Raw genomic sequence first — 17,365 nt, forward strand, 5'->3', positions numbered from 1 at the left:
AGCCTCTGGAAAAAAATAATTTTAGCCCAAACCTTAAAGTTGCCTTCAGGCCTTGTGTGTCTATGTTTGTCTATCAAGCGTTGGATGAGATAAAAATAAAATGGTCCTCATTTGGATTTGAACCTATGACCCCTGATGCTCTACCAACTGATCTACCTCATGTTTTCCTTAAACTATCAAACAGTGGAAAAATCAAATGGTCTGAAATCAAATTGTACATGAATCACCCATTACAAGCAAATCCTAGTTTGCCTATGATGAACTTCGGGTTCGTACTCATTTGGGAATGAGCAGTTTTCAAAAAGATGTTTCACATCAGATCAAAAGTTCCTGGGATATGATGTGGTTTAGAGTGTCACTACCTGGGAGTTTGCTGACACAAATGTTGACAACATTTCTGAGGTTCTTGTTTATAATGTGAAGTTTTGGGAAACAGTGTTAGATGATAACATAGATACATTTTTGAGTCATGAAAATATGCCAAATTTATCTTGAGAAATCGAATCATACTTTTTCTCTGACACCAGGGATCAATTTCATAGAGCTGCTTAAGTAAAACAAATTCTTAAGCACGAAAACAGCATGCTTATTTTACACACGTTACTGATGGCCAAAATTCAATGCCATATACATTGCTTGGGACTGGTATTTAGCTATTGTTTACTTAGCATAACAATTGAGTGGAGTTGATTTACTAAGCAAGGATTTTTTTGCTTAAGCAAATTGTATGCTTAAGCAGCTGTATGAAATTGGGCCCCGGAGTAGGCTAGTGGGTCAAAATGACTGGTCTTGGGGAATTGGGTTCCAGGGTGAATATTTATAAAACAGTTCTACTTTACTGATAACAGCTGATAAGGATTACAGTAAAACCAGTGAGTAGACTTCAGAGTCTTTGTTTAATGGGAAATTCACATTTTAAAATTCTCTGAGCTAAAAAATACCTAATGCTTATGCTGTCTTGCTTACTTCTCAGGATGAGTCGTGGAGGTGCAGTCAGTATGGCTTGTCGCTATGGTAACGAGGATTGCATCGAGACATCTGTCAATTATTACTCCCAGTGGATGACAAATCAAGATGAAATTGCGTAAGTATCATGTCATTATGCAAACTTGCATAAACAAAATTAAAAAATACCCTACTCAAGCCAAAGTCGACTCAAGAAGTTGTGACCACAGGTTTTTGCAGCGCTAGAAATTTGTTTGTACCATTTAAGCCAATCCTAGACAGCACGAACAGCTTGATCATGTTGTAGGCTGATGGCGTTGAGGTTGTCTATAACCAGTGATATGTAGGAGCAGTGCAGGCTTTCACCCTGTCGAAAGGGTTAAAATGGTTGCATGTCGAACTCACCCCTAAAAGGCTAATGGCGTGTCTTGGCCAAGAGGATAAGAGCACCAGACTCAAGCTCTGGTCTTTTTGATCAGCAGAGTGTGAGTTTGAGTCCTGGTTTTAACCCTCGTTTAACTCGTACTTGCTTCTCAGGAAGATATGATTTTGGTTATTTTGTTTTTCAGCAGTCTCATTTAAAACAAATTCTTCCTCTTTTTCTTCTTCTTCTCCAGTGTGCATCCAGACATGCAAGCTACCGCATACTGCTCAGCTATCGCAGCAGGTGGACAAGACGAATGGAACTTTGCTTTTGGTGTCTACACAGGTGCCAATACCCCGGCATCAGTCAAGGCCAGGTTGCTTACGGCCATGGCATGCAGTAAGAAACCATGGATACTCAACACGTAAGAGTAAACAAATAACAAGAAATTAAACCACAGATTACCACCAGACAGTAGACATGGTGGTTTAGTCATCGTGGTAAACTCTCCCCCCTTCAGCAGAAATTTCTCTGAAAAAAGGGTGTAATTTCTTTTTAATAATGAGTCACTCTATTGGTTTGTTGGCAGCTCTGTAACATTAGTGATATGCTGGCAAAATGCCAGCTATAGCACCTGAAGACCAATCAAACTTCTCTCCAGGTGATCCTGCTGGCAAGTTTTATAGTGTTGGAAAGCATACCTACATGTACATATTTCACTTGGAATATTGACTTGTGAAAAAGGTGATACATACATACATACATACATACATACATACATATAGGGCATTTATATAGCGCCACTACGTCAAGAACGCAGCGCATTAGATAGGGTATACAGAATGTTTGGTACACTTCTTAAATGTTCAAAGAGAGTCGGATTTCCTGATTGAGGTGGAGAGTGCATTCCAGGTGTGTGGAGCAAAATGTGAGAATGTGCGACTTGAGGCCGACTTAAGAAGCTTGATTGAGTTAGGTTCCATGAGGCGAGTAGTGTCGGATGCTGAGCGCAGACTTGAGCGGCCAGGCCGATGGAGAGACAGGCAAGAGGATAAATAGCCAGGAGCTGTGTTGTTGAGGCATTTGATAAAAGTTTTTGAAGTATGAAATTGATCCCTGTTCCCACTATCTAATATCAAGATTTGTGTATGCTTTTAGCAATCGTTCATACTCTGAAGCAGCAAATTCCATGAATCATGACACAAGGTTTCTTGGGTTTTTTTTTCATTCAGGTATCTGAGTTACATCCTCGACACGAGCATCATCCGGGCTCAGGATGCAGCGGATGTGATAACAGCCGTGGCTGGTAATCCAGTAGGGCTCCCTCTAGCATGGGACTTCTTCAGGGGCAATTGGGAATTCTTCAGAACAGGGTAGGTTTGCCGATGGACTCGTTCCCTGTCTTTGTCCGCGAGGATAAAGGATAAAGACAGGCACTGGTCTTACATGTTCCACTGTTTATAATGTTAAATATGTTTATCTATCCTGTTATTGGCGCTAGCGCTGTATGGATGCTGAATAAAATAAATAAATAAAGTTTTAGTGGATAATCTTGCAGTAAAGTTAGCTTCCAATTTCTGCGTTATGTCGGTCTGGTCCGAAAAGGATGCAATTTGTCAGCTACAAATGCCCGGCAGTTAACTGTACTATTTTATCGTCTGCTGTTGCATGTGCGTAATATTTGTACGTATCCAATGCAATGTGTGTACACGTATGAATGGATGAAAGGTCAAACAATCCCCTGGCAGGTTCATTCCAGGTGCTCATAGGCTGGTCTGCCATTATTCACGAGTCTCAAATCGCCGCTTGATCATTGACCATCCACAAGTTTATAACGCAAGCCAGCAAAAATATTATTTTTTGTATTTCCACATTGGAAGTCAACTATGATTAAGATTTTAAAGGGAGGGAGTATTCTCGCTTGCTGTCTTCCTACATATGCATAAAATAACAAACCTGTGAAAATTTGGGCTCAATTCTCAGATTTAAATTGTTGGTGAAAATTACATATTTCTCTTAATATCAACAGCTCTCCATTTGTCTTTACCAGGTAACTTTTTGTGCTCGTCGATTTTTGGAGTAATTACCAAAAGTATAGCCTCCCTATAAAGCCATTGGACACTTTCGGTACACAAAAAAAAAATTAAAAGTTCACATATTTACAAATAACTTACAGGGTTTACAGAAGGTAATGGTGAAAGACTTCTCTTGAAATACTATTCCATGAAATGCTTTACTTTTTGAGAAAACATTAAAACAATATAAATTCTTGATATCGAGAGTTACGGATTTATTTTAAACACATGTCATGACACGGCCAAACTTGCGGAAACAAGGGTGAGTTTTCCTGTTATTTTCTCCCGACTTGGATGACCTATTGAGCCTTAATTTTCACAGGTTTGTTATTTTATATAGAAGTTGTGATTCACGAAGTGTGGGCCTTGGACAATACTGTTTACCGAAAGTGTCCAATGGCTTTAAAATCACGTCATCACTTTCTTTCCGTCATTCTTCTCTGCAGGTATGGTGATACCGTTTTCCTTCTTGATAGTATCATCAGCGGAATCACATCTTATTTTAATACACCATTTGAGCTGGAATCGGTAAGAATGTTTTTATGTGTGTATTGTAGACTTTAAATCAGTTCAAACAAACTTTTACAAAAGTCAACAAAAACAAAAAATTTTGCTTTTTTGGTAGTGTATCAAAGATTTAAATAATTTATTGAGAATAATCTTTCTCCATGTCATTAAAAAAAACCAGTAAGCCATTGGGAAATATCACATGCACTTGGGTAATGTTACACATGGGACCAATTTCACAGATGCTTAGGCACAAAATGAGCAATTAACTTAATAAAATTATGCTTAGCCACAATAATACAAGTCAAAGTACCAATCCACATGGACCATCTGACACAGTTAGTAAGAAACAAGTCGCACGTATCAAAAACGAGAAAATGACTCATGTTTTTCTATGAATTAAAATCTTTGAAGTAGTTAAATTCCATGGTTAAGCGAAAATATCTGTCTCTTGCTTTGGCAGTTGGAGAGGTTCATGGCAGACAACCCCGATCAAGGGACCGGGGCGAGAGCTTTTACTGAAGCTGTTGCGGTAGTCAAGGGCAACATCCGATGGATTGAACAGAACTATGAAGATGTTGATCAATGGCTCCAGGCTGCTGTGTAAGTATCACACATTTCACTGTTTCCCCTGTACTACTTATCTTTAAGAAGCTGCTAAAGGTTCCAGGAGTTGGGTTGTAAGGGTGAGACCACCAACAAAGGGCTAGATAGCTTTGTTTGGCGAGGGCCGATGCGTTAATCCTGAAGTCTTTAATTCAAATCCTGCGCTTGTCCGTTTTGAGGATGCAGTGCCCTGCAAGCTTGAGGTGGCGTTGACGGCGCTTTAAAGGTAACTTAAAGAGAGGCAAACTTCTCATTTTGTAACATTTTTTATATTTTTGCAGGACTGAGACAAAGGCCTGGATGGACATTCGTCTCCCACATACCTTGCTGCCCGAACACTACGACTTGATGGTCAGAACCGACCTGACGAACTTTGTCTTCAGTGGCTCCATCAAAATTCTCATCCATTGCGACATGAAGACGGACGTCATCTTGGTCCATAGTAAATACCTCAACATCACCGAGGGTGTGACGACGTTAGTGCACACTGACGGCGGTAAGGCCCCCACGATATCCAAGGAACCCTGGCTCTACGAGGAGAATGAATTCCTGGTGGTTGAGCTGAATTCTTACTTGACTCCTGGGGAGAAGTACAATCTGTATTTGGAGTTTGTCGGTCCGCTAGATGAACGCTTGTCTGGCTTCTACCGAAGTTCATACACTACAAAACTGGGGGAGGAAAGGTGAGATTTTTACACAATTTATTTCAACAGTTTTTGCTTTGGACTGGTCAAGATCTAGGAAAACGTGTCAAATAGATGTATTTTAATATTTATATGAAAGATGACGCTGAACTACCAAGATTGTCTTTTTTTTTTCTCCGGTACTTCAGTAGAGAAACTTCTGGTTAGATTTTCCCTATTATGCAGCTGTTCTGTTTTTAGAGAATGGTAAATATATTTATCAAATAGACAGAAACCACTCATTTGCAAGACCAATCCTTATTGGTCAGCCTTTCTACTCAAGCCAAAACAAACTTAAGTAAGTCTTGCTCTCATCGGATGCCTGAGTATCCTTAGCTTCACGGACCACTCATTAATGTGAACTGTAACATACACAAGACACAAAAGTGTAAAAGCCTCAGTGGAAAAACCTAGACTATATAACGGGGCTTCCCCTGACTCACAAGAGCTAACCCACGTGCCATTTTTATGGGGGAGTAATGTGCCGAGTATAAAGTTTTTGATTGTTTACTATATGATAAAATGAATTATTGCAACAAAATGATGGGTCTTAATTTCAGACACTTGGCAAACACCTTCTTTGACCCGATCTACGCCCGTTTTGCCTTCCCTTGTTTCGACGAACCGGACATGAAAGCAACATTCACCATCACCCTGGAGAATGAGCCCATGTACCACGCCCTCGCCAACACTCCCCAGGTCGGAGACGATGAAGTACTCAGTGATGGATGGATCAGAGCTACGTTTGAAGAAACCGTCAAGATGCCGACGTATCTCGTGTGTTATGTCATCAGTGACTTCAAGGCCAAGTTTACAACCACAGCAAATGGTGTTACGGTGAGTGAAAGACCATGCCGTAACTTTATGGTTTCGGAACTTCATCTCTGGGTCCTACAGTTTTTTCCTCACGCCAGAAAAATTAAACACTTTTGATCTCAGGTTGTGCTCCGTGATCATACATGTGCATGGGTCGATATGGGTGGCTGCCAAAAGTGGCCTTTGTGCCTGTCATGCCTGTTATGCATATGTGGCTCAAATATGTTGTACATGTAGCTGCATCCTTTGCACCTTAGCTTCTTGGCTGCAAGTATTAGCCTTCAAAATTATAATTAATATTATTATTTTTATTATTATATAACTACAGTTTGGTGTATGGGCTCAAGAAGATTTCATCAACCAGACTGACTATGCATTGGAGAAGGGAGCAGCCATCTTGGATTACTTTGACAACCTGTACGGGTTGGAAATCAAGTATCCATTGGCTAAACTGGGTAGGTTTCTGTCTTATTTTAAGAGAGTATTATGGGAAAGCTCCAATAAAATAAGAGTCCTGAATAATACATCCATTTCATCTTTACCAACTCACACCTGTTATCTCCATGTAATTCCTTTTGAAACAGCAGACTCTACCACTCTACCATTCTTATCTTTCAACTGTGTAAATCTGTTGATGTTTCTGTTTTGTGTCGTAAAAAAAGTACCCAAACCCTTTAAAGAATTTTTTTTAATTTTTTTTATTTTCCAAGACATGGTTGCTCTGCCTGCTTTCTCTGCTGGTGCCATGGAAAACTGGGGTCTTGTCACGTACCGGGAAAGCACCCTCTTGTATGAAGAAGGCGTATCAACTGCCAGTCGGCAACAGCGAGTGTGTACTATTATTGCTCACGAACTAGCACATCAGGTGAGTGTCAAAGGAGTAGGACATCCTCTATCGGAAACCATGGCTTTTTGTTTGGACTCAGTCTGCCTCAGGCTTTGATGATTGTTTGGGGACCTGTACTGAAGATAAATAAGTGAAGATGAATTGCAAGCAAGAAGATTAAAAATGAGCAGCTTCAAACCAGAATTTGTTTACACAGACTTAAAACATTGTTAAGAATAAGGCTGAAATACATTATTAAAGCAACTTTAAAGCATAAAAATCAACAAAGTATATCTGAGAAATAATGTCAGAAACTGTAGGTCTTTCTCCCTGCTCTTCAGCATTTGTGTTATTTGACACCAGCAGTTTAGTTGAGGATCACTTAGGATCACGTCATTTTTGTTCTTTCTTGTAAATTGATCATGAACAATTACGCCCTTGCAGTGGTTCGGTAATCTTGTTACGATGAAGTGGTGGGACCAACTCTGGTTGAATGAGGGAATTACAAGCTACATGGAATACGTCGGCACGGTTGAAGTTGAACAGGACTGGGCAATGGTAAGACAAAAATATTACGGGAAAGCTTCAAAATAATATATCCTTTCATCATTACCAACTCACACCTGTTATCAACATGTATTCACCTGTCCATGTAATCCCTAATCTTTGAATTGGATCATGTATAAGCCAGTAGGGCCACTGACTGCCCCGGGCAGATTTACTTATCTATTAAGTTTAAAGGTTAATGATCCAAGTAATATAACTCACTCTACAGGATGTGAGTTGTTGTAACCAAAAGTTCTTTAAAGGCAGTGGACACAATGGTAATTACTCAAAATAATTATTAGCATAACACCTTTCTTGGTAACGAGTAATGGGGAGAGGTTGATAGTATAAAACATTGTGAGAAACGGCTCCCTCTGAAGTAATGTAGTTTTTGAGAAAGAAGTAATTTTCCTCGAATTTGATTTCGAGACCTCAGATTTAGAATTTTTTTTCCATTCTTGTCTCTTTAATTCTTTGTATTTCTTAATTTGTGGTGCAAAAATCAGACTGGTTTTGTACTCTTATTCTATTCTACTTTTAAAAAACTTCTGGGGGGGGAGGAGACTGGGTATTAAGGTTTATTTAAGCAGTGAGTTTAAGTCGGATTCATAATTTTGCATGGTGGCAATAATTGAGAGTTGGTGCACTGCCTGTTTAACTTTCGTATGGGCCACAACACAGAAAGTGATTTCATATACAGGGTGATGATTAGCTAGACAGTGAAATCTAATCAATTTTTTTTTATTTTTGAATTGTGAAGTGGGACAAGTTTGTTGTGTATGATCTGAAGAGTGCAATGGGGGTCGATGACGAGGTGGGATCCAGACCTATCGTTTCTCCGGCAAACACACCAGAGGAGATTGACGGCATGTTTGACACCATCACGTACCAAAAGGTAATTATACACACAATCAGCGAGCGGAGTCACTTCACTCGAAAAAACCAAGCAAGCAGCGCGCAGTGTGTGTTAAAATAACAAAATGTTCTTATATAGCGCATTTCAGGACGAAGGAGCTCTCAAAGTGCTTAACAAATCAGTTTATAAACAACAGTCTGTATGTGTGTGATGAAAGAGCAGTCTATTGGAAACTGCTTTCAAATATGTAGGTTTTCAGGCAGTTCTGAACTGATTCCAGTTTGTATGCATGAAATGTATGGTTACTTCTGCCGTAAGGTGGGAAGCAGCCATAATAACAACAGTTATATTTAGTATGCTCTCAGAAGTACACTACACACCGTTTTCACAAAATAATTGTACATAACATGCAACCCATTTGCATTACATGTACCACGTTACATGTGCTTGGAAGTGTAGAAATTATTCTTAAAAAATTCTTCAATACTATGGAAAACTGCTATTATTCTAACCAAGTATTTTTTTATTACATGGGATTTGAGGCATTGCATGTGAAGTATCAATATATATTTGGTTTGCGGTAACACCATACTTGAATTCCTGCTAAGCAGGTTTCCAATTTCTGCTTATTCAATTCTACACCTTCCCAATAACCCTTTGCATTAACCTTTATACCCAGGGTGCATCTGTTACCCGTATGATGAACAACTTCCTCGGTGAAAGCACATTTTTAAAAGGAATTAAGGTAAAAAAACAATAGTAATAACCTTTGAGATGTTGAATGCACTTCGTGCGTGCATTATCGCATGATAAAATCACTCGATAAAATCTGGATTTGTACTCTGCTTTGTTTTGTAAAATGGAGTAGTCCAGATTTTACCTGTTGATTTAATATTCTGCATATCCGTATGGACTGTAAAGAGGGTAAACCTGTTTCAGCCCCAGGAGTAGGTGGCAACGGCCCCCTTGACAATAGCCTCAGGCGACTTGCTTAACAAAAAATATAAAAAGTAAGAAAACAAATTTGCAACCATGCACTCAAATGTTAGCATTATTTGTATAATATGTATATGCACAGGTGCCAATGGCTGAGTTGTGTAAAACACCTTTTAGGTTTGGAATAAAAAAATATCCAAAAATATCATTAACAGTATCTTGGTTTACCCAATGGGAGACACTGGATGGCTGAAAACTTACTAACCTGATGGCTAAATTTCTTAAAACTGTTAAGCATAAAATACTGCTTAGCAATTTTTTTGCTAAGCGAATAATTTATGGAACGTTGGATTAATTGTGACAAGATTGCTGCCACTTAGCATCTAAAAAATCACAACTTCACACTATTTACATTTACATTGGTTTGTTTACAACCTTTTAGAATTATTTGGTAGCGAGACAGTACGACACAGCAGAGAACAGTGATCTATGGTTCCACTTACAAGCGGTAAGATTCTAATCACCAAATTGCTTGCCTGGAGTTGTATTTGTAACTGGCTGCTCAGAATAGTCAACATTTAACTTCACTTTTATCGATTCTCTACATTTTTGGTGGGTGTATTTTAATTTTTTTATTATATGTATATTATATGATATGTTAACAATCAAGAAGGAAGAAGAAAAAACACCCATTTGGCCAAGATCAACAATTTTGTTCCTGATTAAACTAAAAGTTCTTTTAGCCCGGAAAAGCCATTTAAAACAACTGATGATGGAGACCTTTGATCTAAAGTATCTGGTTCATTTGAGGCATTACCTTTTTTTTGTTCTTCAAAATTGACAAATAGAAATTTTGGGGTGCGTGGGCAAGTCAAAACAATCTCTACTTCTAAAACAAAACAAATATTATGTTTTATAATATTTGTTATATATTTTTGTTTTATATAATTATACAATCTATAAGAAGCGTACTACTTCTCAGATTCAAATTTTGGGGCATAAAAATGGATACATTTTTAAATAGCCCCACTAAATGCTTTCGAAACCTGCTGTAGGCTTCTAACCAATAGTTTTTGTTGCCATAAATTTTAAGAGTGATAACCAAAGGTAAACCTTCCCTTTAAAATCCTGGTATGCTGCTCTCCCTTCCGACAGGCAGCCGATGAGGATGGCATTGATTTCGGGGATGGCATTACCATGGAAACCATTATGAAACCATGGGTGCGTCAGTCGGGTTTCCCCGTCGTCACGGTGACAAGACGCTACACCGGTGAGGAGAAGATCACTGTCTTGGCCTCCCAGAAGAGATTCCTTGCAGATCCTGCCTTAGATACACCCTCTTCAAAATATGAAGATTTTGGGTGAGTTTAATTGGATTTTTTGGGGGAAAGCTGTTGCAACCTACTTGCCAACCCAGGTTAATAATTACTCACTATTTTATTGTAATAAGATAAATACCGCATTTAAAGGCACTGGACACCTTTGGTTGTTGTCAAAGGCCAGTCTTCTCATTTGGTGTATCCCAGCGTATGCATAAAATAACAAATCTGTGAAAATTTGAGCTCAATTGGTTGTCAAAGTTGCGAGTGAATAATTGAAGAAAAAACACTCTTTTTGCACAAGTTGTGTGCTTTCAATCGCCTTGAAGTCGAGACCTAAACTGAGGTCTCAAATTCAATTGAAATGATTTATTTAATCGCCTTGAATTCGAGACCTAAACTGAGGTCTCAAATTCAATTGAAATAATTTATTGAAAATTCTTCTTCCTAAAAAACTATGTTATTTCAGAGGGAGCCGTTTCTTCCACTGTTTTATACTATCAACAGCTCTCCATTGCTCATTACCAATTATAAGTTTTTTAAGCTAACAATTATTTTGAATAATGGCCAACAGTATCCATTGCCTTTATACCTGAGCCCAAATTAAAGCGACAAAGCTATCAAATCGTTGTGTATAATTATCACCAACAGATACGAGTGGTACGTGCCTCTAACATACATTACATCAGCCAACCCGTCTTTTAACACACCAGACTATAAATGGATGGTGCCCATGGAAGATGGTAAGACATTTGGATACTTTCAAACTGACCATCCTTTGTCCTCACTACTTTCTTTGGTTCTTAGCCACCCAGCTGTCATAAATTGGTAACTTTGATTGGCTATAAGTTTCCCGCTTTTTCTGGATACCTTCCCTTCATCCTTTGCTCCTCTTTTTTTGCTATAAATGTTGGGATGTTTTTGTTTGTACTTTTCTATCGAAAGCTAAGGCTGTATCCCTTTGATGTCTATACATATGATTATTTTTTTATAAAACTTGAATTTTGTCGTTTAGTTCTTTCTTTTGACCCACCCACCCACAATTTTGAGGTTTTGTAATACTGACTATTCTGAGCAAACTTATTGATTTTGATGCTTTGTAAATTGTTTCTGATTGATTGATTGATTGATTGATTGATTGATTGATTGATTGATTGATTGATTGATTGATTGATTGATTGATTGATTGATTGATTGATTGATTGATTGATTGATTGATTGATTGATTGATTGATTGAATGTTACCGTAGCAACAATCGAGGTTGAAAGTGTGTAGTGCTCCTTTTGCATGGCTTTGTTATCGTTTGTTGCTATAGTGACAACGATAGAGAGAAGCGATATTGGTGGAGACACCGACTGGCTCCTGGTGAATATTGATCAGCAAGGTGTTTACCGTGTGAACTACGACGACGCAAACTGGAAACTTCTCGCTACACAACTCAGGAATGACCATCAGGTATGAATGAGAATGTCTTTGTGCTCATTTTTTTCTCAGCGTACTTTTGACCACTGTCCTTTTTCTCATCAGTAAAAAATACCATGTATTAAGTACCACAAGAACTAGTGCAAAAGTTCAAAAATGTCAAAAAGCTAGCTGTGGTAAGTTGGTATTTCCCGTGGTACCTGATGTTACCACACAAAATACCATAGTGCGGTAATGTCAACAGGCTGGCTGTGGTCAGTTGATATTTCCCGTGGTACCTAATGTTACCACACACAATACTGTAGGAATATTTAGTACCACAGGAACTCCTCAGGTAATATCACTAGACTTACATGTATGTCATCTACATGTACTTGCTGTGGTAAGTTGATATTTCCTATGGTAGGCCTACCATATGTTACCCAACAAAATACCACCGAAATATTCAGTACCACAGGAACTCTTTAGGTAATGTTACTAGACTTATGTCATCGACTTGCTGTGGTAAGTTGATATTTCCTGTGGTACCTAATGTTACCACACAAAATACAACAGGAATATTCAGTACCACACGAACCCCAGTGGTTTCTGGTTCGCATAGAAAGCACTCTTGTTTACAGCTTTCCTCATCAGGCTTGCAAGCTACAGTGGTTAAAAGTTCACTTATGAGTCATCCATCCTTGGTTTCATTACCAGAAATATAGTAACATTATTAATTTCCCCTTTGGCAGGTAATTTCGCCAGCCAGTCGTGCGGCTCTTATCAATGATGCATTTTTCCTGGCCAGTTCCGATGATCTGGATGAAGTCATCGCTCTGGAAATGACTTCTTACCTTAAAGAAGAGAGAGACTACGTTCCTTGGTACATGGTGGACACCAATGTAGGATACAACTATGATCAACTGGCCCTAACTGAAGCTAATGCTACGTTTGAGGTAAGAAATGGGAGCCATTTGACTGAATTTTCTTTACCAAATGAGGACACTTTTGTTTTGTTTTTATGATACAGCGAGTAATTCTTATTCTATTTTAAAGGGTTTCTGTACTTTATGTATGACACAAAACACAAGCGTCCAGAGACTGACATTAGATTGTTACATTTGCGCTGTTTGGATGCTGAATAAAATCAAAGTAATTAAAATTAGATTTTACCACCAGCCTCAGAACATCCATTTTCCTCAGTATAAAATTGATCTTAGAGCAATCTGAAAAAAATTCTCCTGGAAGACGAGCAGAAGATACTGTTCGAAACGTCAAGACCAAACCGACTTAATTAAAGACACTTAAATTGGTAGTTGTCAAAGACCAGTCTTCTTTCTTGGTGTATCTCAACATGTGCAGAAAATAACAAACCTGTGAAAATTTTAGTTAAATTGGTCGTCTAAGTTGTGAGATAATAATGAAAGAAAACACACCCTTGTCACACAAAGTTGTGTGATTTCAGATGCTTGATTTCGAGACCTCAAAATCTAATTCTGAGGTCTCAAAATCAAATTTATGGAAAATTACTTCTTTCTCGAAAACTAAAGTTACTTCAGAGGGAGCCGTTTCTCACAATGTTTTATACTATCAACAGCTCCCCATTACTCGTTACAAAGTAAGGTTTTATGCTAATAATTATTTTGAGTAATTATGAATAGTGTCCACTGCCTTTAAGAGCCAACACTCCCTCAAAAGAGATTTAAAACATGGTTGTACCCACAAGGTTACTGTTATTTATGGTTCATTCTTTTTATTTACACCATGCAAAGCTTCAAACACCACTCACCGAATTCACCTGGCATTATCATCACAAAAGCTTGGATGCGACAGTCAGTGTCAGCAAGATTTTGTTCTAAAATAATGGCGTACCGGTTAATATTAATTTATTGCTCGACTGATGAAACAAATTTGTGTTTGTATGTATCTTTTAATTCATTTTAACGTGTTTTGGACAATTTCCTTTCAGGCCTATATAAAAGGGCAGGTTGAACCAATGTACAAGTACATCGGCTGGGGAGACGAAGGTGACAACCTTAGGAGGTGAGTAACTATGATGCAGTGGAAGTAACCTCTACTTATTCTAGAATACTTTCCTGGGAAACTCCTGGGAAACTCCTGGGAAATCCCTGGGAAAATTCCTGGAAACTCCTGGGAAATCCCTGGGAAAATTCCTGGGAAACTCCTGGAAAATCCCTGGGAAACTCCTGGGAAATTCCTGAGAAAATTTAGGGACAATTAGAAAATTAAGACATTTAACTATAGTTGCGTATCTCCAATCAGGGTTACAATGTGAATGTGTACCTGTGAGCGCAGAGATGGCTCTTGTGATTAAGTCAGCTTAGTAGCGCATATTTGTCGCACAGGCTGTATACTCCCCAGGTAGCTGAGATGGTTTAGGGAATGATTTAAATGGCCCGATGACCAGGGATAATTATAATATTGGAGCGCTTTGAGAAGCCCTTTGGGTGTGAAAGCGTGATATAAAAACAGATTATTATTATTATTATTGTTATTATTATAATGAATGCTCGTTTATTAAAGTACAATGTCTTTTTGTTTTGCGATAAGGTTGAGTCGTACTCGTATTGTCAGAATGGCATGCCAATATCGCATCGAGAACTGCACCACGATAGCTCGCAATCAATATCAACAATGGATGGCGGACTCTTCATTTTAGTAAGTTACTATAAGGTTTTTAATTTTTCTTTTTTCCTTTCTTTTTGGTGAACAAGTGTTTTTTTATAAATTTTATTTCAGTTATTGATACATTATTGAATGCATTGAGAGATGCTATGCAGGTAGAAAAGTGTATGACAATAATATTTGAATAATGGAGAGGAGTTGAAGTTTACATTTGAATGTAAAACTCCTGAGGAGGTATACATTTGGTAATCGCTCTTAAAATGAATGGCAATAAAAACTTATTAGTAAGTAACGTTTCTCAGATTCAGAATTTGTGGGATTAAAACTTCTCTTTCCATGACCACATGACTTTGAAGTGAAATGACTCCCAGAATGCTTTATACTATTCAAACCTGCTGTAGGTTTCTAACAGAGTAAATTTTTGATTGTTATTAATTTTAAGAGTGATTACCAAATGTATACCTTCCCTTTAAATTTTGTTACAATTTTTCATATTACATATTCGATAGTCTGTAAAACTCTTAACATCTGGAAAAAAAAATAGTCTGTTGCACTAGACACTATTGGTTATTACTCAAAATAATTATTAGCATAAGAACTTACTTGGTAACAAGCAACGGAGAGCTATTGATAGTATAACATTACACATTGGCTCCCTATGAAGTAATTAGTTTTTGAGAAAGAGGTTAATTTCTCACTACTCAAATAATCTGATAGCACACAAGTTTGTGCAGCAAGGGTGTTTTTTCTTTCATTATTCTCTTGCAACTTCGATGACAAATTGAGCAAATTTTTTTGCATGTTTGTTATTTTATGCATGTCTTGGGATTACACCAAGGGAGAAGACTGGTCTTTGACAATTACCAAACATGTCCAAAGCCTTTAAAGACACTGGACACTATTGGTAATTGTCAAAGACTAGTCTTCACAGTTGCTGTATCTCAACATATGCATAAAATATCAAACCTGGGAAAATTTGCGCTCAATCGGTCATCAAACTTGCGAGATAATAATGAAAGAAAAAAGACATTCTTGTCACACGAAGTTGTGTGCATTTGGATGGTTGATTTCGAAACCTCAAGTTCTAAATTTGAGGTCTCGAAATCAAATTCGTGGAAAATTACTTCTTTCTCAAAAACTATGGCACTTCAGAGGGAGACGTTTCTCACAATGTTTTATACCATCAACCTCTCCCCATTACTCATCACCAGGAAAGGTTTTATGCTAATAATTATTTTGAGTATTTACCAATAGTGTCCACTGCCTTTAAGTAACCAGTTCATTCATTCTGTTGCTGATGTCATTTCCATCTCCCTGTAACCAGTCAGTCAGTCAGGCAGGTATATCTGAAGGTAACCAATCAAGCGAATCAAACATTTCACGATTATTTTTCTGCCACAGTTTGTACCCAGATCTGCAGCCTACTGTACTCTGCACAGGTATCGCTGAAGGCAACCAGGCACAATGGGATTACGCCTTTGAAGTATTCAAAGATCCTGACACGGATTCCACGCTCAAGTCGGACATCCGATCGGCTCTTGCCTGTAGTAGGGATGAAGCAACCCTTAGCATGTATGTGCACAAAGTTTTCTTCCATCAGTAATTTGCCTCATTATCAGAATGCTCTGTTTAAGAGGCTGAATAGAAGTCTGGCAACTCACACCTCAACCAGTTTTTTTTACGCACTAAGCCTAGTATGAGTTTGTTATTTATTGTTTTTCCATTTGTTTCTTCTGTCAGTCATCATCATCATCATGGTCATGTCTAAGTTGTGTTGCACGTAGCCATCACTTTTATGGGAATGCTCCCTTAAAGAAAGAGGCTAGAAATACACATCCTTTTCATCTGGTAACTCACACCTGTTATCTCCATGTAATATAAGCCTTTTTGAGGTATGGTGGACGTGATAGGAGTGTACTGTTTGGTTGGGGTGTATACACACAGTTTTACCGAAACCTTATAGTGTTGTAGCATTGTGTCTGCCATACATGTATATCTCAAAAAGGCTTGTTGCTTTTCCATACCATGGACTTAAAGGGTCTATGTAACTTTTGTAGGACAAAAAACACAATGTCCACAAATTTACACTAAACTTACACAGTTTGAAGATAATGATAGTAGAAAGCTTCCCTGAAAATATTACGTGCTGAGGTGCTGTAGTTTTGGGGTAATGAGTAAAACAATGTCATGAAAATAAATTTCGTCTCATGAGACGAAAATTATTTTAACCATTTACAAACGTATTTTCATGACATTGTTTCACTCATTTCTCAAAAACTACAGCACCTCAGCTACATGTAGTAATATTTGAAGAGAAGCTTTCCACTATCATTATCTTCAAACCCTGTAAGTTTAATGTAAATCTATGGACAATTTGAAAAGGTACCCAAATCCTTTAATTCAACCATGCACTGACCAGTAGTGCTGCTAAACTCAGGAGGTGATGACTTGTAGGCCTACTGCTTAATAGTTTGTGCATCCGTGATGGTTGTGCGATGGGTTGGGACATTGGTAATCATGCCGTGCGCCGTTCCATATGACTCATCTTGGTGATTCTAAAGCGGGATCGATTTTTGTGGGAGGTCTTAATCCCGGTTGTTTATAAAGCGAGTCCGAGGCAATTTCATCACACAGATTAATTTCACATGTTGCTAAGTTTTTTGGCAAACGACTACTACTCACCAAACTGAGAAAAGAAACTTCCTACCTCGCATTCAGAAACAAACAAAATCCTTCTCTTTTAATAAGTTATTTCACCTATTTGTAGATGGTTCTTACGTAGATGTCAGTTTAGTTAACATATTCTATGCACTATGTGACAGACGTGGGGTATTTTGA

At 38.1% G+C, this 17,365-nt stretch overlaps 1 protein-coding gene across 1 annotated transcript in view; it reads left to right on the forward strand.

Moving 5' to 3' along the window:
* LOC139946714 (uncharacterized) overlaps positions 1-17,365 on the forward strand; it is a 66,501-nt gene that overhangs the window by 24,235 nt on the left and 24,901 nt on the right. Inside the window, exons 16-35 of the mRNA XM_071944366.1 lie at positions 974-1,084; positions 1,563-1,733; positions 2,542-2,682; positions 3,831-3,912; positions 4,355-4,494; positions 4,779-5,180; positions 5,741-6,017; positions 6,325-6,451; positions 6,707-6,861; positions 7,267-7,380; positions 8,129-8,263; positions 8,904-8,969; positions 9,603-9,668; positions 10,316-10,521; positions 11,131-11,222; positions 11,796-11,935; positions 12,634-12,837; positions 13,851-13,924; positions 14,453-14,560; positions 15,929-16,099. Of these exons, the coding sequence (XP_071800467.1) occupies positions 974-1,084; positions 1,563-1,733; positions 2,542-2,682; positions 3,831-3,912; positions 4,355-4,494; positions 4,779-5,180; positions 5,741-6,017; positions 6,325-6,451; positions 6,707-6,861; positions 7,267-7,380; positions 8,129-8,263; positions 8,904-8,969; positions 9,603-9,668; positions 10,316-10,521; positions 11,131-11,222; positions 11,796-11,935; positions 12,634-12,837; positions 13,851-13,924; positions 14,453-14,560; positions 15,929-16,099 (2,982 nt within the window). The remainder of the gene's footprint in view (positions 1-973; positions 1,085-1,562; positions 1,734-2,541; positions 2,683-3,830; positions 3,913-4,354; positions 4,495-4,778; positions 5,181-5,740; positions 6,018-6,324; positions 6,452-6,706; positions 6,862-7,266; positions 7,381-8,128; positions 8,264-8,903; positions 8,970-9,602; positions 9,669-10,315; positions 10,522-11,130; positions 11,223-11,795; positions 11,936-12,633; positions 12,838-13,850; positions 13,925-14,452; positions 14,561-15,928; positions 16,100-17,365) is intronic.

Source organism: Asterias amurensis, chromosome 14 (genome assembly GCF_032118995.1).
Source record: "Asterias amurensis chromosome 14, ASM3211899v1".
Taxonomy (NCBI): Eukaryota; Metazoa; Echinodermata; class Asteroidea; order Forcipulatida; family Asteriidae; genus Asterias; species Asterias amurensis.